General features: G+C 36.6%; 1 protein-coding gene across 3 annotated transcripts in view; it reads left to right on the plus strand.

The window, feature by feature from the left end:
* Positions 1-18,947, plus strand: part of LOC126852725 (aryl hydrocarbon receptor protein 1) — a 190,304-nt gene that overhangs the window by 19,265 nt on the left and 152,092 nt on the right. The window contains exon 1 of one of the 3 annotated variants that reach the window (XM_050597816.1): positions 7,537-7,648. The exons of 1 other annotated variant lie outside the window; for it this stretch is intronic. In XM_050597816.1, coding sequence (XP_050453773.1) covers positions 7,593-7,648 — 56 coding nt within the window. In that variant the 5' untranslated portion in view covers positions 7,537-7,592. Of the gene's footprint in view, positions 1-7,536; positions 7,649-18,947 lie in introns of those variants that run through there. One more of the 3 variants, XM_050597815.1, reaches the window with a different exon arrangement.

The raw sequence follows: 18,947 nt of genomic DNA on the forward strand, positions 1-18,947 counted from the left end.
AATATCATGATAGATAATTTTTGTTATCTACGTTAACGCAAGTCGAATAAATGCTATAAAATATTAGTGTTAGATTTTATTTAAAATAATTTTTAGAACTCGTTATATATATATAACAACTCTTTGAAAATTATTTCAAATAAAAATTAACGGTTAATAAATCTTTAGTTTTATTAAATTTTAGCTTACAATTTTACGAAATCTTAATACATGTATTGTGCTAGCATGTTTCTTTAGTCCTTTGCAAAATTCCTTTGCGCAAGTAAAGTGTAAAACGCATTGTACTATGCGACTTGTGCAAGTAACTGCGCGATGTGTGCAAATGACTCTTGACTCATGTAATCTTCGCGATAGATTGATTCTTGCATCAACAAACGTCGAACAGCTGTACCTCGGATCCAATGTTCAAAGGAACATATAGTTACAAAGATCACGCGTCGTAAATGTCATGGATAAATGTTATTCTCGCAAAGAAAAATGCATGTTTAAGATATGACGCAATAAATTAGCGAGACAGAAAAGAGTCTTTCTCTCTCTCTTCATTATAATATTCATGAGAGTAGAATACAAAAAATATGGATAAATAAGCAATTAACAAATTCCGCGAATCTTTTTGTGTAAATTCTAATTTTTTATATTAGCTATTAAACGAGTTTCCTAAGCCAATTATAAATTGTTGTTTTGAGAAGCAAGAACTTATTATTCTGTCAATACTAAAGTTCTATTTTGAATAAATCCACAAAGCATTAGAATTAGTGCTGAATGAAATCTGCTTCTCATTATATTTGCATATAATGATGATATCTGATATTTCACAGCAAGGGCAAATGTGAATTATATGTTATAAGTAGATTTCTACGTGTGTGCTGTCGTAATTCTTGTAACAATGAAAGAATGTAAGCTAGCTTCTCACAGTTTTTCTATGGCAAGTAAAATCTGGAAAAGTTCTTACAACATCACGTGCTAATTTCTAGAGATATAATAATTCTTTAGATTTGTATAAGAATTAACATTTTGTTTATATTAGAATTAAAAAGGAAACATATTTTGGCGATTTATATAATTCTACAATGCTTGTTATATAAAATTTTTGAAATTATGAATTTAATTAATATTTTTCTAAAAAATTTTTCTACAAAAAAAACTAATGTTTTAAAAAAAATAATAATATGACATAATATGCATACAATAATACAATAACTAGATATTTTTTATATTTAAAATCGTCAATTTTTCCCTCTTCATCTTTCCTTATTTGAAATAATTTTTTTTAATGAATAAAGAGAATGATTTTTAGTAAAACCAAATTGGTTAATTAATTTTTATTTTTTTATTAACATGAGACGAATTTAATTTTTTGAACAATTTAGACCGTCAAGTATTAGTGAATGTTTTTAAGTAACGTTAAGCCAACACGTTTTCGTTGCAAAATCATTTATAATAATAACTAGGGTAGCAGTGACAATGGCAACACATATTGCGTATGTTTAATTTCCCACGCAATTTTCCTTTACTTGTTCGAAATCTTACTGGAAAAATCTCTCTCTACTACTTTTCGAGGCATATCTTGACTTCTTTGAAGGCAATTGTACCAATGTCATATATAAAACAAGCTCGAAAAATATTTTTCTAGTGATACGACGAATAATTGGTACAATTTATTTTATAAAGACGCGAATTTCTTCCGTAAATAAACTAAAATATATTATTATATACTAAAATATTGTTTTGTGCGAAAAATTGCTTCAAAAATATATAGCTTATTGCATTATAATTTATCAAAATGTATATTATTAACAATAATATATATATATATATCTCTCTCTGCAATTTAAAAAACTCAAGCTTCAGTAAGATTAAAGCATATTTTTTTTTCTTCGCTCTTATTTCTATATTTTTTTTTTCAATATAATTAAATTTAGCTTACCTTTTTATTTTGACACTTGTATTCGTATATATGTATAAACCAAGTTATTAAGAAATGCAATCGAAAATGAAGAATTGATTTTGTAGTCAATGGTAAAAAGTTAATTATATTATACATAAATACATCATAAAGATAAATATATTACATACGAGGTTTACACAATTAAAACATTATATAAATATATGCTTTAGTGAAGAGGATTATTTTCTTTTTCGATAAAGAAAAATTGAAAGATTTTTTATGAGATCTTTTACGCAATATAAAATTGACATTGATATTTTTATATATTTAATAAGTAAAATTCAGAATTACAGATTACGCTTAACGTTATACGGTAAGAATATCCTCCTCGAATCCTTCAGTAACCATCTTTTCAGAGAAAATTTCCGACTTGCTTATTATCAAGTAACACCTTTTACACAATGAAATATAAAAATGTTCAATAAAATCAAATATTTCATATTCTATAAATTTTTGATTACGTCTCTTTTATCGCAGCTTCTTTATTCGTAAAATTACTCAAACTCTCTCGTAAATGCATCGCGTGCATTATTCGAAGCTTGCCGAATTTTTACGTACCTCTGTATCAAAAAGTAGCGCGTCGGATTACGCGACATTGGTTAAATTTCATAATTAAAGGATATCGATGTACTTATACGCATATAAGTACACCGGCAGAGACGAAAGTAAAAGTTGTCAGATCTCCCGATTCCTCGGTGAAAAAAAGTAAACAAACAACGTGTGCCCGAATTCGCGTGACGCGACGAAGGAAAGGAGAGGAGAGGAGAGAGACAGAATATGATAGGGACGCGCGTGGAGAAGGGAGGGGGGACGAGGGAGAAGGACGCGAAACGAAGAGCATCTAAGAGAGGAGGTGAGGACGAGTCAGCTGATGCGAAGAAAAGAGAGCCGGTGCTGCTGTGTCGTTCTCGCGTGTAAGAAAGTCTCGGCGACGCGCGCTAGCATCCGCATAGCGTTCTGGGGCCGCCTGCGTGAAATGAGTTCTTAACGCGAAAGAGATTTTTCGCGTAAAAAAAGGTGTGTAATATGTTATTAAAACAGCACTGGTATTTGTAACTCGGTAATAGGTAAGCTGGAGACGTGACTCTCTCTGGAAAGGCAAATTGCTACCGAGAGGAGGATTCGAGAGAGATATTCTTATTGCATATCTTTCCTGTCATTCTGAATTTTACTTATTTAATGTATAAAAATATCACACAAAAAATAAGAATCAAATTAAACGTAGTATGATGTGGATCAAGAGTTCCATCTGTTGAATACATGACGTTATGAATATTTAACGAAAAATATTAATTCAAATTAAATAAATTAGAGATATTGCAATATGTTGCGGATAATTATTGATGTGAATATTTTGAACAATTTAATAATAAAATTAATATTCCAGTTCATACTATTATATTAATTTAGTAGTGTTGATATTTACTTTGTTATATATTATAATATCTTTTATTTATTATAGCTTATATTCGGCATAAACTGTTGTTCAAATACAACATGAATTACTATAATTATATATATATATATATATATGTGTGTGTGTGTGTGTGTGTGTGTGTGTTGTGCGTTAAACATCGTAATTAACCATGTGAAAGTTTAAAATTACAAAAGGAGAAATTCAAATATATATTTATAAGTTAAAAAAAAGCTATCTCTACCTTTCTCTCTTTTAATTCGAAGAATAATTTATACATAATTTATACATACTGTAATTACATACGTGATGCAAGCGGCAGCTCGTGCCTCCTTAACTCGAACCATCCGCCGGTCGGAGAACGACATAATACAAAATACATATTTCGTAAAGAAACTAAAGATCCGAAGAAATAAAATTATTCGTTTTTCCGATAAAATACTACTGTCATTTCTCATGATGATAAACCAAATTTCATTCAATGATTTGTCAATTTCGTCGCTCTCTCTTTCTCGATGGAACTTTTGAAAAATAAATCTTTCCATAACATCGCAACAATAATTATCTTTGTTCAATATATCATCGTCTGATAAGAGCGTGGAATATTGTCAACAACCGCAATGTGTATTGCGTGTCACCCAAGCGTTACGATCACCGACAAACTCGTTTTCGGACATATAACCGGCTTGTCGATATCAGTTTACGATGTACGCCGAAGTGCATGAGAAATCGCCTTAGTCGCGTCCCTCGTGAGACACGCGTTGATCTTCCTTTGATCGCGTAATGTTACTATACAATCGATATCGCGCCGTCCGTCGTTTCGTAGCCACGGTGATACCGCGATCATGTCTCGCGATCAGATAGCGTTCACGAAGAGCCGGGCTCTTCAGATAAGAGGGAACATGACGCGCTGGACGAGCGTGTGTGTGTATATTGTATATACGCGTTTCGCTCGTCACAGGATGAGTGGAATCGGCAACGATCGTGGAACATTATTGTTTCGGGTGGCCTTATCGTGTGCGGCCAGCAATTTGTTGTATTTTGCGAATTACAAAACGCGTGCGATCCGCGCTTGTGTCACGTTGCGACTGTTTAAAGGAAACGCATTGTTACGTGCCTATGGATGCGATACTGAAAAGAGTTTCTGAATAGAGTGAATTTTCGATTAAAATGTATGTTCTAATTTGACATATCAGTGTATTGAGAACAACAGAGTGTTTCAGAATTTTGTAATGTTTTACGAGTACAAATAAGAAAAAAAATGTTATGTAAACATAAGTACATTGAAAGTAGTGAAATTTCATCGACATTAAGAAGGATCAGTTAGTGGCTCATTTTTCATTGAAATCTTACTGTCATAAGTGAAACATAAAAGGAAGGAACAAAATGTGAATATTTTCACTGAAAATAGAAAAATATATATTCACTGATTTTTCGCGAAATCTTGTCATTGCTTTAATCAGTGACATTTTTACTTCGATTCAATTTAAGAGGTAACAGTAGGTTTATAAATGCTCAATTTATAACAAAATTTTGAAATATATAAGAAATTTAATAATTAATTTGCAGCGATGTTAGGAACACATGTTGTGGATATAATTTGTTAACGGGATTTGTATGAATCAGTTTTTCAACGATATTAATTTTGAGAATAATGACATTTTAAAATAAAACAACAAAAATAAATGATCATATAATTAGTTTTTATGTGTATGTTGAATAATTCTCTTAAATAATACAATTTTCATAAAAGACAGAGAGAAAATACTGTATAAATATTGTCAGAGCAAGTTATTATTTCCTTTACATTTGACATTTTTGTTTTATTAAGAATGCTTTATTAATTATTTATTTTTCTAAAACACATTTTTTTTATTCGTAAAATATATTCACACCTGCATATGACAGTTAAATTAGAATTAAAATTTCATGTGTTTTATTATTAGTTTTTATTACTATCGAAAATCTGCAAATTATATAGAAAAGAACAACAGAGAAAACGAGAGAAAGAGAGAGAGTTACAAAGGAAGTTAAAAGAATTAGATGATGAGATATTTAAATTTATATTTGATTATTTTAATTTATATTTGATGCTCTAATATCAATTTAGATTATTAGTGTATGTACAAAATATCTCCAACATTATTTTCATTTTCTTGAAGAACTGAAGTGTATCATCGTTTGTAGCCCAGCATAAAAAAAAATTATTTTAATATCCGGTACACACAGCGGAATGCGATCGCGTCTTCGAGAGCAGATAGCCACTCACGTCCAGGAGTTCGCGAACTCGGTACGTACAAGGTGGAGGACGCGCGGAGGAAGAAGGAAGAGTAGGTGGAATCTCGAGAGGCGCGCGCGATGGTATCGTTCACTTTGTGTTTCCGCGGCACGGTTAGGCCGGTAGCGCCATGCTGGCGGCGCGATTGGTCCCCTCGTCTCTCTCGTGGGCGTGGCATGCGGGGGTGGGGGATTAGAGAGGTGATCTTGCGTCACAGTGCGTAGAAGCCCGGCCGGCGGTCGGTCGGTTTACTCCTTTGTGCCGGGGCCCACCACCACTTGGCCTGTTCGCCTCCACTCTCTCTCCGATCTATGCCACACTCTCCTGACTTATGCTACGCCCGACAGACCCGCCAGTACACGACACGCTTCTATGAGGCGAGCACCGCATCGTCCGCGCTCGATCCCGGCTACTACCTACCTACACGAATCTGTCAACGCACGAGGATTCCGTTAACCTACCCGCCAAGCGCATCGCGTTCGCCACTAGATTCAGGTTCTCCAATCTCGTCGTCGAGAAATAGCACGGATAGATCGACGGATCTGGAACCGATCCCCGTGTGTCAGTCGACTCCGACGGACCGTCAGGTTGAAGAATGCGATCGGGGTAGGGGAAGAGGCTTTCTCTTTCCCGTTCGCGACAAATAGACAGGAAGGGAGGGATTGACTTTGATCGTTGGAGGGAGGAAAGGACGCGCGGATCAGTTTCGCGCACACGTGACGTGATCGAATCGGGAAGTTTGACGTGATAAGCGTGTCGATCCTCAACGCTGGATGTCTCAAGTGTCCTGGACAGATATATCGAGATATCGCGTCACGCAACGACGTAAATGACATTAGTCTCGAATCGGGCGTCAGGAGGATTAGCGGTTGTCGGGACAGTGAGAGTGAAATTTATTTGGATCTGCAGTGAGGATAACGCAACGCGCGCGAATCATCCGGGATTATCGAAGCCAAGGATGTAGCGAGCATTCATCATCCGATAATATGCCATTATGCTCAAGTGTTCTTAGACTATGTAATCATTGCTGATTCTCGAACGCTGTGACGTTTTCGGTAGTGCGTCTCGTGTTGACTTCGATTACGATAAACCGGGGAAGTGAATGACTTGCGATTGCTATCTTGTCAATGGCGCGCCGCGATTCTTCAGTGACAGTGAACACGTGGATGATAACGACATGAAGAGATGGATTTACTCGATGTACAGTGTATCGCGAATCTCACGTTAATGTCGAGAATTTTATCGACGAGTCGACCGCCGAGTCGGACTGACCGTAAAGATCTTTCGATGACGCCAGGTGACGTCTCATGAAATTTAAAAGAAAAGGACACATTATCGAACGTGAATTTTGCGATAGTGACCCTTATATAATCCGTTTCATTCGCGATTTCACGGCGGTAAGTTAATATCCCTGACGCCTCGTGTTAAAGCGGCCTTCACAGAGGACATTGCGTAGTGACGCTCGGCAGGGCGAGTTCGCGGACAGCTGTCGCAGCTGCCGCGTCGTAATCGGCGTACGGCGGTATCATCAGGAGCAAGTGCCTCGCGCCAACAGCTGGTTGGTAGTGGCACTGACAGTGACAGAGGATGATGACGTAGCGTCGTCGCTAGAGGCAAGGGGCGTCACGGTCTGCACGGTGTACGCGCTGGACAGAGCCGCCTCGGCGGGGCTGGGGGTGGTCGGGGGTGGTGGTGGTGGTGGTGTCATCGGTATCAGCGACGGTGGCGGTGGCGGTGGCGGGGGCGGTGCTGCACCGGGGATCGCCGGGATCTGTGGACCGCCGACCGCGTCCCACGCACCGACGGATTACGTGACAGCGGCATGTTATCCCCCGGGAACGCAGCTCACCCTGACCGCCACTCACCCTCAGCCCCACGTCGTTGATCCCGCGATGACGCCCACCTCGGCGCCGGTGCCGACCCCGACGTCGGGCCCCAACAACCCCGTCGCCATGAGCCAGCTGGGGACCGTCTACGCCACCAAGAGACGGCGTCGGAATGGAAAAAGGTCGGTACGAGCCCGTTAAATCAATATATGATAGTTGGAACGAGAACGATTGATGTTATTTTGCGGCTCGAAAAGAAGACTGGTGTTGCATGCGGAATTCTTGATCCTTTTATCTCCAAATCGCGGAACAATATAAGCTGTTTTCGTTTTTTTTATTGAGATATAAAATTTATTGTATATAGGATTAGGGATGCATTTAAAAATTTAATTAATATATAATTTAAATTTTATATTTATATTATAACACAAAAAAGAATTTTTGATAACGAAAAAAATATCTACCTTGCAAATATTAAAGATAGAAATTAACACACACAAATTATTTTTTCATCTTTTTCCAACACAAAATAAAAAGAAACAAGCCTTAATGCCAATTTAATCGTTTTCCAAATATATAATTCAAATAGCTTGCAATAATAATGGATCAATCATGAAATAAAATAAAGAAATATGTTATAAAATATTTTATATAACGAAAGATAGAAAATTCGGCCATGAATAAAAATTTCAATAAAATGAATTAAAAATAACAATTATGACAATAGATATATGTACATAACTGGTTGATAATACGAACCTAAAAATAGGCGTGTGCGCGCAAAAGTACATTCAGGCAGTTAACGCAAGAACATCCAGCTGAATGAATCGAAAATATGTCTGTGAATCAATCGTCAACATTACGAGTAAACGCGTAACTTTACGTGCGAGCACTCGACCTCATTCCCATTAACGCAAGCTTCAGACGCATGAATTATATATGCGTTTCGAACTGCGATACTTTAGAATTTTTCAGAGCTTATTCTATAACCCCTTGTTGTTATAACCCCAAGCGTATGAACAACACTCATTGATTAATCACGAGAACCGTATTGACAAAATCTGAGATTTTTTCAAGGTACGACTTTTTACGCGATTTCATACTTTATAATAAAATCACATTTTTTTCTTTATTTTAATAATTTAAATCAATTGTAATAAAAGATAGAATGTTTCAATATTACGTAAAAGTTTATTTTTATATTTCTATTCTTTAAAGGAAATATATTTTCAATTATATCGCACGATTTCGTGGTTGATTTTCCTAATAGCTATTTTTAATCATGCTTATAATTGTGTTATGAATATGCAATATCATGTATTGTACCTTATATAAATTTTATTTAATCAAATTTATATATTTCTGTTATGCAAGAGACGGCACCAAAAACCATACAAAACTTTAATTTTAATTTCATTTGTTTGACTAATGTGTGTCAAATTTTATATGTATAGTTATTTTATAAAAAATAATATTATATTTTAAAATAATAGATCTATTTAAATAGATTAGTATTTTTTGAGCCGATCTTCTTTTCATAAATTTTTTATTTTTTAAGGCATATATTTTGAAATAAAAATAAAGATGAGATATATATCGTGTGCCGCTATTAAAACAACATTTTATTGCAAAAGGAAATATTCAAATGCAAATTTTGAAAGCACAGTAATAGATTGCGCATCACAAAAGATCGTCGCTAGGTTCATAATGTTGCAACTGATGACCGGCGAAATTGCAGGTGCACAGGTCGTCATAAAATGTTGTTTCCTATGCATATGCGACGAATTAGATAGAAGTCAGAAGCCCGCAAACGATCATTTGTGATTTGTCAGATGAGAGATACGGTTATTTATTAACAATGATGACCGGAATAAGACGGTCGCGTGTTTGTTTGTTCTTTGGAGAGCACGTGTATCGAGTTATTTTTCTTCCATCAACCAAACATATGATGCTTCTCCTTTGTGTCGTCTGTCTCACGCCAATTTAGTTTTTCTAGATGCGATTGCATCACGATTATCCGAGTGACTTTTTAATCCAACGAAAACTCTTATCTGCGCATGCATTCACATGATCGACGAATCATGTGAATCGACAGTTATTTGTTTTGAAAATATTTTTATATAATATTTCATGTGCAATTTAATTTAAAATGTATGTAAATTGCAATTTTTTTCGATCGGGAAAGCATCAAGTTACAGATGTCACAAATCAGAATTATAATATTAGAACAATAATGCTAGTAAAAATATAATGAAGTAGTTAAAAATATAATGAAGAGATATCATAAAATTTGTAAAGTATTTTTAAAATCTTTCATGTAATGCTATGCTGGTAGTAGTTGGAGTGGTTGAATTAGATTGATGGCCCAAAAGTTTCATTACTTTTAATCAAGCTCGCGTGTGTTAATGGAATTAAGATTGACAGTACTTACATAGGAATCCAGTTCTGCTGTTGTTCCGCAATTTGGTAGCTTGATCGCTTCGGAAAGTAATATATGTTAGCAAATCTTAACGAATAATCAGACAAATACTTAAGCTTGCAGAGAACTTCATTTTAAAAATACTCATATTTATTTTCATTAAATACCTAAGCATTTAAAAATACACATTTTTAATAACAAACATATTCTTTTTTCTTTTTATGACATTTAATTTTTCGCGAACAGCGGTTAATTATCTATATTTTTTTCTTAAAATATGATTTTTCGACATTTTAATATTTCGATTTTCCAAAAGAGTCGCGTTTCAAGCTAAAAAGTAAGTATATCGCATCCGTATTTTATTGCATTAATCGAGCGTCGGAGAATTTTTTCATCGCGGTTATGCTTTTTACTCGGGCGTTGCTTGAGAAATTAAAGCAATCTGCAGCAATCTGGTAAGCTCTTAATCCTCTCGCGACGATCTCGTATGCTCCAGGTGCCTTCTTCCTTTTCGCTCGCAAGCACGCGACTCGGTGTGCACCGTATGAGTGCGTGCATGTCGTGTATGTATGGGTGAGTGGTGTGCGTACAAATCGCGAAAGGGGTTGCTGAGTCCGTATATACGGCGCATTCAATGCAACACGAAAGGAAGACGCACCCAGAGTAGTCGGCCGCTAAGCCGACAGAGACGGAGCGGCTTCGGCTGATTGCGCAGAAGCGGAAGACTAGAATCTGCCGGTATCCGAGTCTCTCTTCGAACCGTCGCGTCTTCCGCAAACTTTATTAATTCTCCTGAAATGTATCGGATCGCGATCGCACGAATACGGCGTCCATAAGTGCAGAGTAACTTCGCGATTTTTGTCGGAATTCAAGGCAAACGTGTGCGAAGGCTTGCCACTGATACGGGGTAGCTCATTAACTTCATACTCATACATATCTGTATTATGGGCCCATTTGAATGTCTTCATAAAGTATTGCGAGCTAAAGGCTGCTGATTTATCTATTGAATTAATTTTCGAAGATCGTTTCTTTCTCGGAACTGTTTGGAATTTTTCTTGACTTTGCATTCTTTCTTTTTCACTCGCGGAAAAGTGATTTACGTCGTGTACGTTGAAAAAAATAGCGATCACTATTTTATAAACTTGCGAATTTAGAAAGGTGGATATTTAGGCAATTATTTAGACAAACGACTTTTAATAAATATACTTTTATAACTTTTAAGAATATTATTATGGATATTATTATGAAAATAGTATGTGATAAAAATATGTGACAAAATGTGTTTACTTTGAAATATAATGAATATCATACGCGTTGAGATTTGAATATCAATGATTAATTTTACTTTTGCAGTGATAATTAACCATTGATGATTCTTATAAATTTATGCAATTTCGCAGCAGCGCTTTCTATAATCATTGACGATCGTTCGTTATTGCAATTTCAATGTACCCGAGATGTAGAGCATTAGTAACTATTATTAAGTTTAATGACTATTAATATGTTCTTTTAAAAAGCTTGCTTTAGGCATCGTGAGTCCGTACGGGCATTTATTCAAGCGGGGCATACGATCGCGACGATCGCGATCGCAGGCGTCTCGTAAGCTCGACAGGCGTCAGTTACCTTTTTACCTCGACGTTGAAGGCGGCCTCTTCCTCCCCCGTAGCTTCGGGACCAACGTGTCACGTTGAGTAATCGGTTGAACCCTTTTCCAGTTCACGTAAGGTACCATCCATCGGTGGAGAGCGTACCCCGTGATCGCGCGAAGGATCACGAACGGCCGTAATGGAGTTTTAAACGGTCGTTCGAGGCATACGGGCAACGATCGGGTGATCTTCCTCTCATTCCTTCCCCTCGAGAGCGTCGCCTTTTGATACGATACGAGGGGAGAGTTCGGGAAGGACGAGAAACCGAGGGGCGGCCGGGGCGGTGGGAGGGAGGGAGGGGGAGTCTCTATGCCAGAAAATGCCCGCAGGCTGGTTCGTTCCCCGCGTTTCTTCTTCTTGCCTCAGCTCCTTAAGGATCCTCTCGCTCGAAAAAGTCCTTCCCTCGGGCACCTTCCGTCGGTCCTAGGCGAATGCACTTTAGAGAGATACAAGCGCGCGTGTCTAGGGCGTCATTCCGCAAATTCCGCTTTGACCGAACCAGCACTCCGCGCAAGCGATATATCGCTTTGTCTAAAATGAATAAATTATCAAAGATGAAGTGTGTGCACAGTGAAGTTTTTATGGTTTAATAACGTTGTGAGGAATATTTAGCGCGTCGATTATGTAATAATTTTAATATATTTTTAGTTTTGCGTTGCGAGATGTAATTATTCAAACAGTTGTATTAATTTGAGGGAGAGAGATTCAGGGAATATTGATTTCTTTATAAAAATATTTTTAATATATTCAATCACCGAGTGTGAGTTATATATATTTATTCTTGCGTGGAATATTGCTTAGTTGTCAAATTATCGATTTAATATGTAAAATTAATCAAGTGTCATTATAAAATCTCATACTATTTCACTACATCATTCTTTAACTCTTTGCTCTTCTTCTGCCAATTATCTTTAAAAATCGCATCGCACAGGCGCTCTTTGACAGCTACTTAACTCGAACAAGAAGTACCCGCGGTGAAACCGTGGAACCGTCAAAGTTCGAAGTCTCGTAGAATGTTGAGGCCGCGGGGTTTGTCAACGTCAAGGGAACTTTATCGCTAACGATCGGACGTGAACACCCGCAGTCGGGAGTTTCCCCAAAATTCTGTCGGCTTCGGGGAAGCGGGCGGATTCACGGAGCGCGATGCTGCGCGCACGTTGCTCGGCCGCGGCCTAATGACAGCAGCTTCTATAATTTGGTGTTTTTGAGCGAACGGCCAAATTACCGACGCAGGGAGGGATTACTGTTATTACATCGCGGCCGCGGACTCAGTCGAAACCTGATTATACTTCAGTCAGTCTCTCCTACCCGATCTTGACCCGTTCGTTCGACTGTCAGCTCTACGCTCTCGTTCGGCCTCTCCTCTCCTCCGCCTTTCCTCCTCTCGCGCGATCCGCCAAACGATCCTTTAACCACGCAAATCGCGCTCCATCGCGCCACCATCGACTCTTGCTCTCTCGCGATCTAGTATCTCGCCCATTAGCGAGATCCTCTCGTACGACATCAGTGGCCGGATACGCCACGAGAGAGATTACGCTCTCACATGGGCTTGCACTTTTTGCCGAATTAGATTAACGGATCTTGGCAAAGGTAGAAGCTCGAACAGTGTGGGTGCAGGATTATACTTACAATATATCTTTTATAATCATGACTTTTTGTGATATATTTTTTAATATATTTAAAAAACGATATAGCAAATGTATATAAGAGATGTAAAAAAGAACTATCATAAAAATTTTGTTATCAATTAAAATTTTTTAGGATTTTTTAAAACATTTCGAACGTACAATAAAAAATAACGCATACAAATTTTTTTTTATAATATTAAATAGAGATATAAAATTGGATAATGTTTTTAATTTTTAGATTTAAAAATATTGACAGGAGCGAAAAAACTTGATAAATTTTAGTCTATATAAATCGAGTTGATTTCGAAAAATGAAAGAAGAGAAAAAGAAGACTTTTCTATAAAATATTTTTTACGCACGCGAGATACTTACTATAGACTTGCCATTTTTCAATTATAGCGAAGAAAAAAAAAGAAGCAAGGGTTCTCAATGAGTATCGTAACTTGTACGAGGGCGAAACAGAACCATATGAACTGAGGTCGATGATTTTTTGATGGACAACTGCCGTTGTCCGTCGGGTTTCGGCTGATTAGTTCTTAAGTAATTGCCACGCATCCTTACGGCCTTATAACGTGCATTTATAGCCTTGTAATGAACCCGCTTCTAAGACCTTTGCTCCATTCAACCAGCTGAGGACCGTGGCCGAAGCTTGCTCCGAGGCGTGCAAAAATTTTCGTTGTCCATTAAGTATCGATACTCGGTTGCGGATTTCTGTACATTATCGGCTAATCGGGTCCGCAAATCGATTTTATTATTAACGATTAATGGCAGAAAGATATTATATTTAATCATTAATGAATCACCGGAATATTTATAAGTCAAGATGAATACCAAGATAACAGACGATGACAATTTTATTCACGAAGGTGTGAATAAATTAGAAGTTTCTTTTTCTTTCATTCACATCGAGTGTTGATTATATATTAATATTAAATTCCAAATTTATTATGTAAAATAATTTATACTTTGTAATTATACATCTTTCGACTGCGTACACATCCATGAACACAAATATAATGTTTGTTCGTGATTGATAAAATTAAAATTGATTAAATTATAATTTTATCGGAAGAAAAATCTCATATAAATTTTATTTGTCAACGAAAAAAGATGTGATGGGAAAGCGGCGGGTTTCCTTCACGATGTCACTTCGCATTAAAAGAAGACATTGCTTACCTCTACTGTCTTCATCTCGTAGCGCGCACGCACGCTTTAATAAAATCCCCCTTACGTTAGTCAAGCCTGTGTGATGCGCCCGCGTGTATAATACATATAGCCTCTTCACGACAAGAGGATTATTGGTGGCTGGCATAACTCCCGTGACCAGCCACACCCAACAGATTAACACCTTGCATCCAATTATAACGATGCTCCCTGTCATATGTGTGATCGGTGCCATCGAAACGCCGGACCCGCGTGATGAGTTATCGTATGAGTTATTGCTATAGGAATTCCAACGAAAATAGAATCATATCTCGATGTACAATACATTTTTCTACTGATTTAAGATACTATATCAATACCTCGGTAATCGTTTAATATTTTCATTAGCTTTGAATCGAAATAATATTGATGCTATTAAAATTTTTTTTTTCTTCTTGAAAAACAATCGATGATTCCTGCAGTGCACGTTCTTCGCCCGCGCTCTGCGAGCCTTTCGGTGTTTCAAGAGTGCTGAATGGGCTGCACAGCAAGGAATATCCGTCCTCGCGGTTACTGTGAATAGAGCCATAACGAAGTGAAATGCGCAGGTGAATTTATGCTGCAGGAACGAAGGCGCCCGACGAGGAGTCTAATAAGCGCCGAAACATCTGAGAGAGAGAGAGAGAGAGAGAGAGAATCTTTGCCTTCGAGGCAAACTCCAAAGGAATACAAGAGAGATAAAAAGGATCAGTGAGAGACGAAAAAACAGATAGAAAGAGAGCGACCGAAAAAAGAGAGACGTCGTACATCGTGGCTTTCGAACTTTATAATCTAGTAACCAATTTCGGCGTCTAAAAAATTATACAGCTATGTCCACAATGACAATTTTATTTAGGCCTATGTTTTAATGAGTTTTTTTTTTTTACATATATATCGATCAAGATAAGTTGATGAAAAACGAGCTACCGTAGGTATGTTTGAAGATGCGACATTATCTTTTCGAGGATTGACATCAACACTTGCTTTCTAATAAAAATATATATTTATTTTTACATAATGTTTTTATTTAATTTTGACATAATATTTAGGTAATATAATAGATAATATTTATTTACAATTAATTATTACAGAAAAAGAAAATAATGCAAATAAGATAAAAATGTTTAAGCTAATTTTTAATAATAAAAATTTTCGAATCCATTTTTTCCATATGTGGTGGGCGAGAAAAATCGCATAAAACTGTTATAGTTGAATCGTTTGTATTGTACGACGGCATAGTTAAGAGACTGAATATGGAACGTCGTTATCGCGTATTGTTATTACTCATTGTGCGTTGCGACACCAGCACGTGTACTTCAATCTCGCTGTCGACTTCCCCTGACGAGTTATACGAATTTCGTTACATTTTCTCGAAGCGGAATTTAAATTTCGTTATCCGGCGCGGCGATCTGTCGGAGAAGAATTTAAATATAAATAGTCGCGGGGTGTACGTGTCGCCTTTTGCTCTTGCTGATATTTCTCGGAGAGCGTATTCCCCTCTCTCTCTCTCTCTTCTCTTTCCTCTCGCGCCATTACCTTTTCAAATGTAACATTGGTAAGGCGTTTCGCGATGAAGGCGATTACGCGCTTTCCCAGCCATTAAAACCGTAGAATCGCTCGCCTCAGAAAGCAAAACTAACGATAATATCGTCGCATAATTCATCATCTTACTTGTTACTTATCGTACGTCATATTCACCAAACGCCTTTATTTTGTTTTACAATGCAATCCCTTTTTTTTCCTCTTTATTATCTTGCATATAAACGAGTTTGCGATCTCGCGAGACATTAAAATGATATATTAAAATGATCTCGGTACACATATTTATTTGATTGGATACATGACAATAGTCGCAAGATTCACTTACACGACATGGAAAAATGAAATTCATATCCGAAGTCATATCGGGGCTCTAGAATCGATTGTTTGACGTAATTGAATTGTCAAGATACGACAAAGAATCCGGATTGCCTGGATAATAGATACGCGACTAGGCACTTCGATCTACCGGAATTCGAGATTTCATTTCGCGAGAGGCGGCCCTGGATCCGGTCGGTAAACGACGTATTTTATCCGGCTTCGGACCCGGAGTCGGGGTCCGCGGGCCGGGGCCCCGGTAAGACGCTGTGTGTTTAACTATTCAATAATTCATCCTGCCATTCATCACCAACCGAGTGTAAAATTTATCTTATTTTTATGTATTGGCCCCCTCCAGCTCGCGGCATCATACATCAAGCTCTTATTAGCCGCGATTTGTTTGGCGCGCGCGGCATCCAATCCCATTGTGCCGATTTGTCGAGGCGCGCGCGAGAACACATTTTCTAACCTGCTGACGCGGGCCCGGGTCTCCCTTGAATATGTTCTTTTTTTTTTCTCGCGCGCCAGAATAAAAGAAAAAAAAAATAAACAAAGAAAAACAAACGATCGTTGGCCCCACGAACTCGAATATGTTGATCTCTTCTCTGTCGAGTATTTGCTAATTTTAGTGATATAGCACGACCAATAAATCCGATTAATCCGAAATTTTGATGCACAGTTTGTTATATTAGTAGGAATTAAATCAAATAATATTTTAAATATTCACAGTATCGACAATTTTTCTAAAAATAACAAGTGTTTCAATAAAATAAGAGAGGTGTCTAATTTCTTTGAATAAAATTTAGGATTTAAATAATATGAATGGAAACTTTATTCACAATTTTATACACATTTGTAAATTTAAAAAATTATTATGAAAGAAGATTAAATATTTATTATGTACAAGAGATGTGTAAGATATTATACTAGAAAAATTACAGTGAATATGTAGTATATATAAAAAGAATGTATGAAAGATCGTGAGAATGTGCTCCGGAAATTCAAATATTTAGCCTATAAGTATACTAGAACTCCCGAGTTTAGATTGCAAATTCCCAAGACGGTATCATTATGCGTAATTTATGTTACGTCCTTCTCATAGACGACGAGAAAGACAGGATAGCGTTGTTGTACGATTTTTCGCTAATAATCATCCCAGCTATTACCAAATGGCTAATTTGTTATGGAAGAGTAACAATAATGTGATTTAAATTGCTAATGATTCGAATGAGCTTTAATATTCATTCCAAAAAACACACAGTTTCTAAATTCTTATAGCAAGAAAAAATATCTCCAACTGCAAAAAATCTTGTTTTTCAAATAATATTAACAGGACTGTATTTCAAAAATTTATTTAGTACTTTGTCTGTTAATTTAAGTTTAATAATTATCAAGATATATCTTATCCTGAAATCTAAAAACTTGTAGTTGAAAGAAAGAACAATTTTAAATATGTCGTAGTTTTTTTTTTTTTTTCCCGGCAAAGTACATATGACGATTTTCCTCTATTTATTTGAGTAATTTAAATATCTATTTTTTATACTAATATTATTTTAGAAACTTCACGCGGTGAACGATTTTGCCGGCTATTTGAATTGTTCGTTTCAAACTTTCTCGCGTTGGGTCATTTTGTAAAGCGGAGCTTTTTGTCATTTGCCGAAGGCAAATCAATAATTAGCCTGGTTCCGCGGCAATTTAGTCATTTATTCATTACCCGGGAAAGACGTCGGCGTATGACACCGTTTGATTCTCGACGTAGCGGGCACTTCCGGTGCCAGCCGGAGGCGGGCACCTCATTGTCGTTACGTCACCAGAGGCTGTCATTTGGTTTTTCAAACGTCCGTTTTTCTCACCGCGGGGATGGAGAGTTTGATGATCGTAATTATACACGGTCAGCCTCGGAGAAAGACGGACGGCTTTAGCGCGTGTGTGCGTTCGACTTTGATCTGAAAAACGTGGCCGATCGAATATCTAGAGTTTAATCGAGGAGTGATTTTGCGAATTAACGCTATACTCAATCCCCTCACCATTAAACATGCAAGAATTATGAAAGAGAGGCACGTAAGAAGAATTTGAAGGAGCATTCCATCATGACTTTTTATTTATCATTTATTTGGAAATTTATCGTACAACGTGATTTAGAACGCGATTAATATATTAAAATATATATATATATATATATATATATATATATATATCACTAAAAAAGATATAAATATAATATAAAATAATTACGTTGTGAAATATTCGAGTGATGACAATGACATTAAGCATTTAAATTTTGCATAGACACGAGAGCTTATACAAAGCAATACTGAAACAATTATTTTATGCATTTCTTACATATTACTTTTTATTTCTGACCATTGGTCGCTCGTAAATTGCATAATTCGTGGCTTGATTCCTCACGAATATCTGTTTCTAATTAGGCAGGTCCTGTCATTAGTTCAAGTACCATCGCTGCCCTTCTTTTGTGACAGTATACATTTCAGTGTCGCACTTTGTGTGTTGGATGGTTGGCGTATCCTGAATTCGCCTTCCTATTAGGGTGTGGCTTACTCCCCCGAACAACCAAATTGTCACTCTGATCCCAGTGCTTGTTTAATAAAATTAAGTTGATTTTTTTCACACAAACATCAAGATATTAGATTAAATCTTCACGCATTATTTGAAATTTATTTTTATAATTTAGTTTAATATTAGAAAGATAATTAGAATAAATTGAAATAAAAAAAATAATGATAATCAA

Source organism: Cataglyphis hispanica, chromosome 11, assembly GCF_021464435.1.
Source record: "Cataglyphis hispanica isolate Lineage 1 chromosome 11, ULB_Chis1_1.0, whole genome shotgun sequence".
NCBI classification, from domain to species: Eukaryota; Metazoa; Arthropoda; class Insecta; order Hymenoptera; family Formicidae; genus Cataglyphis; species Cataglyphis hispanica.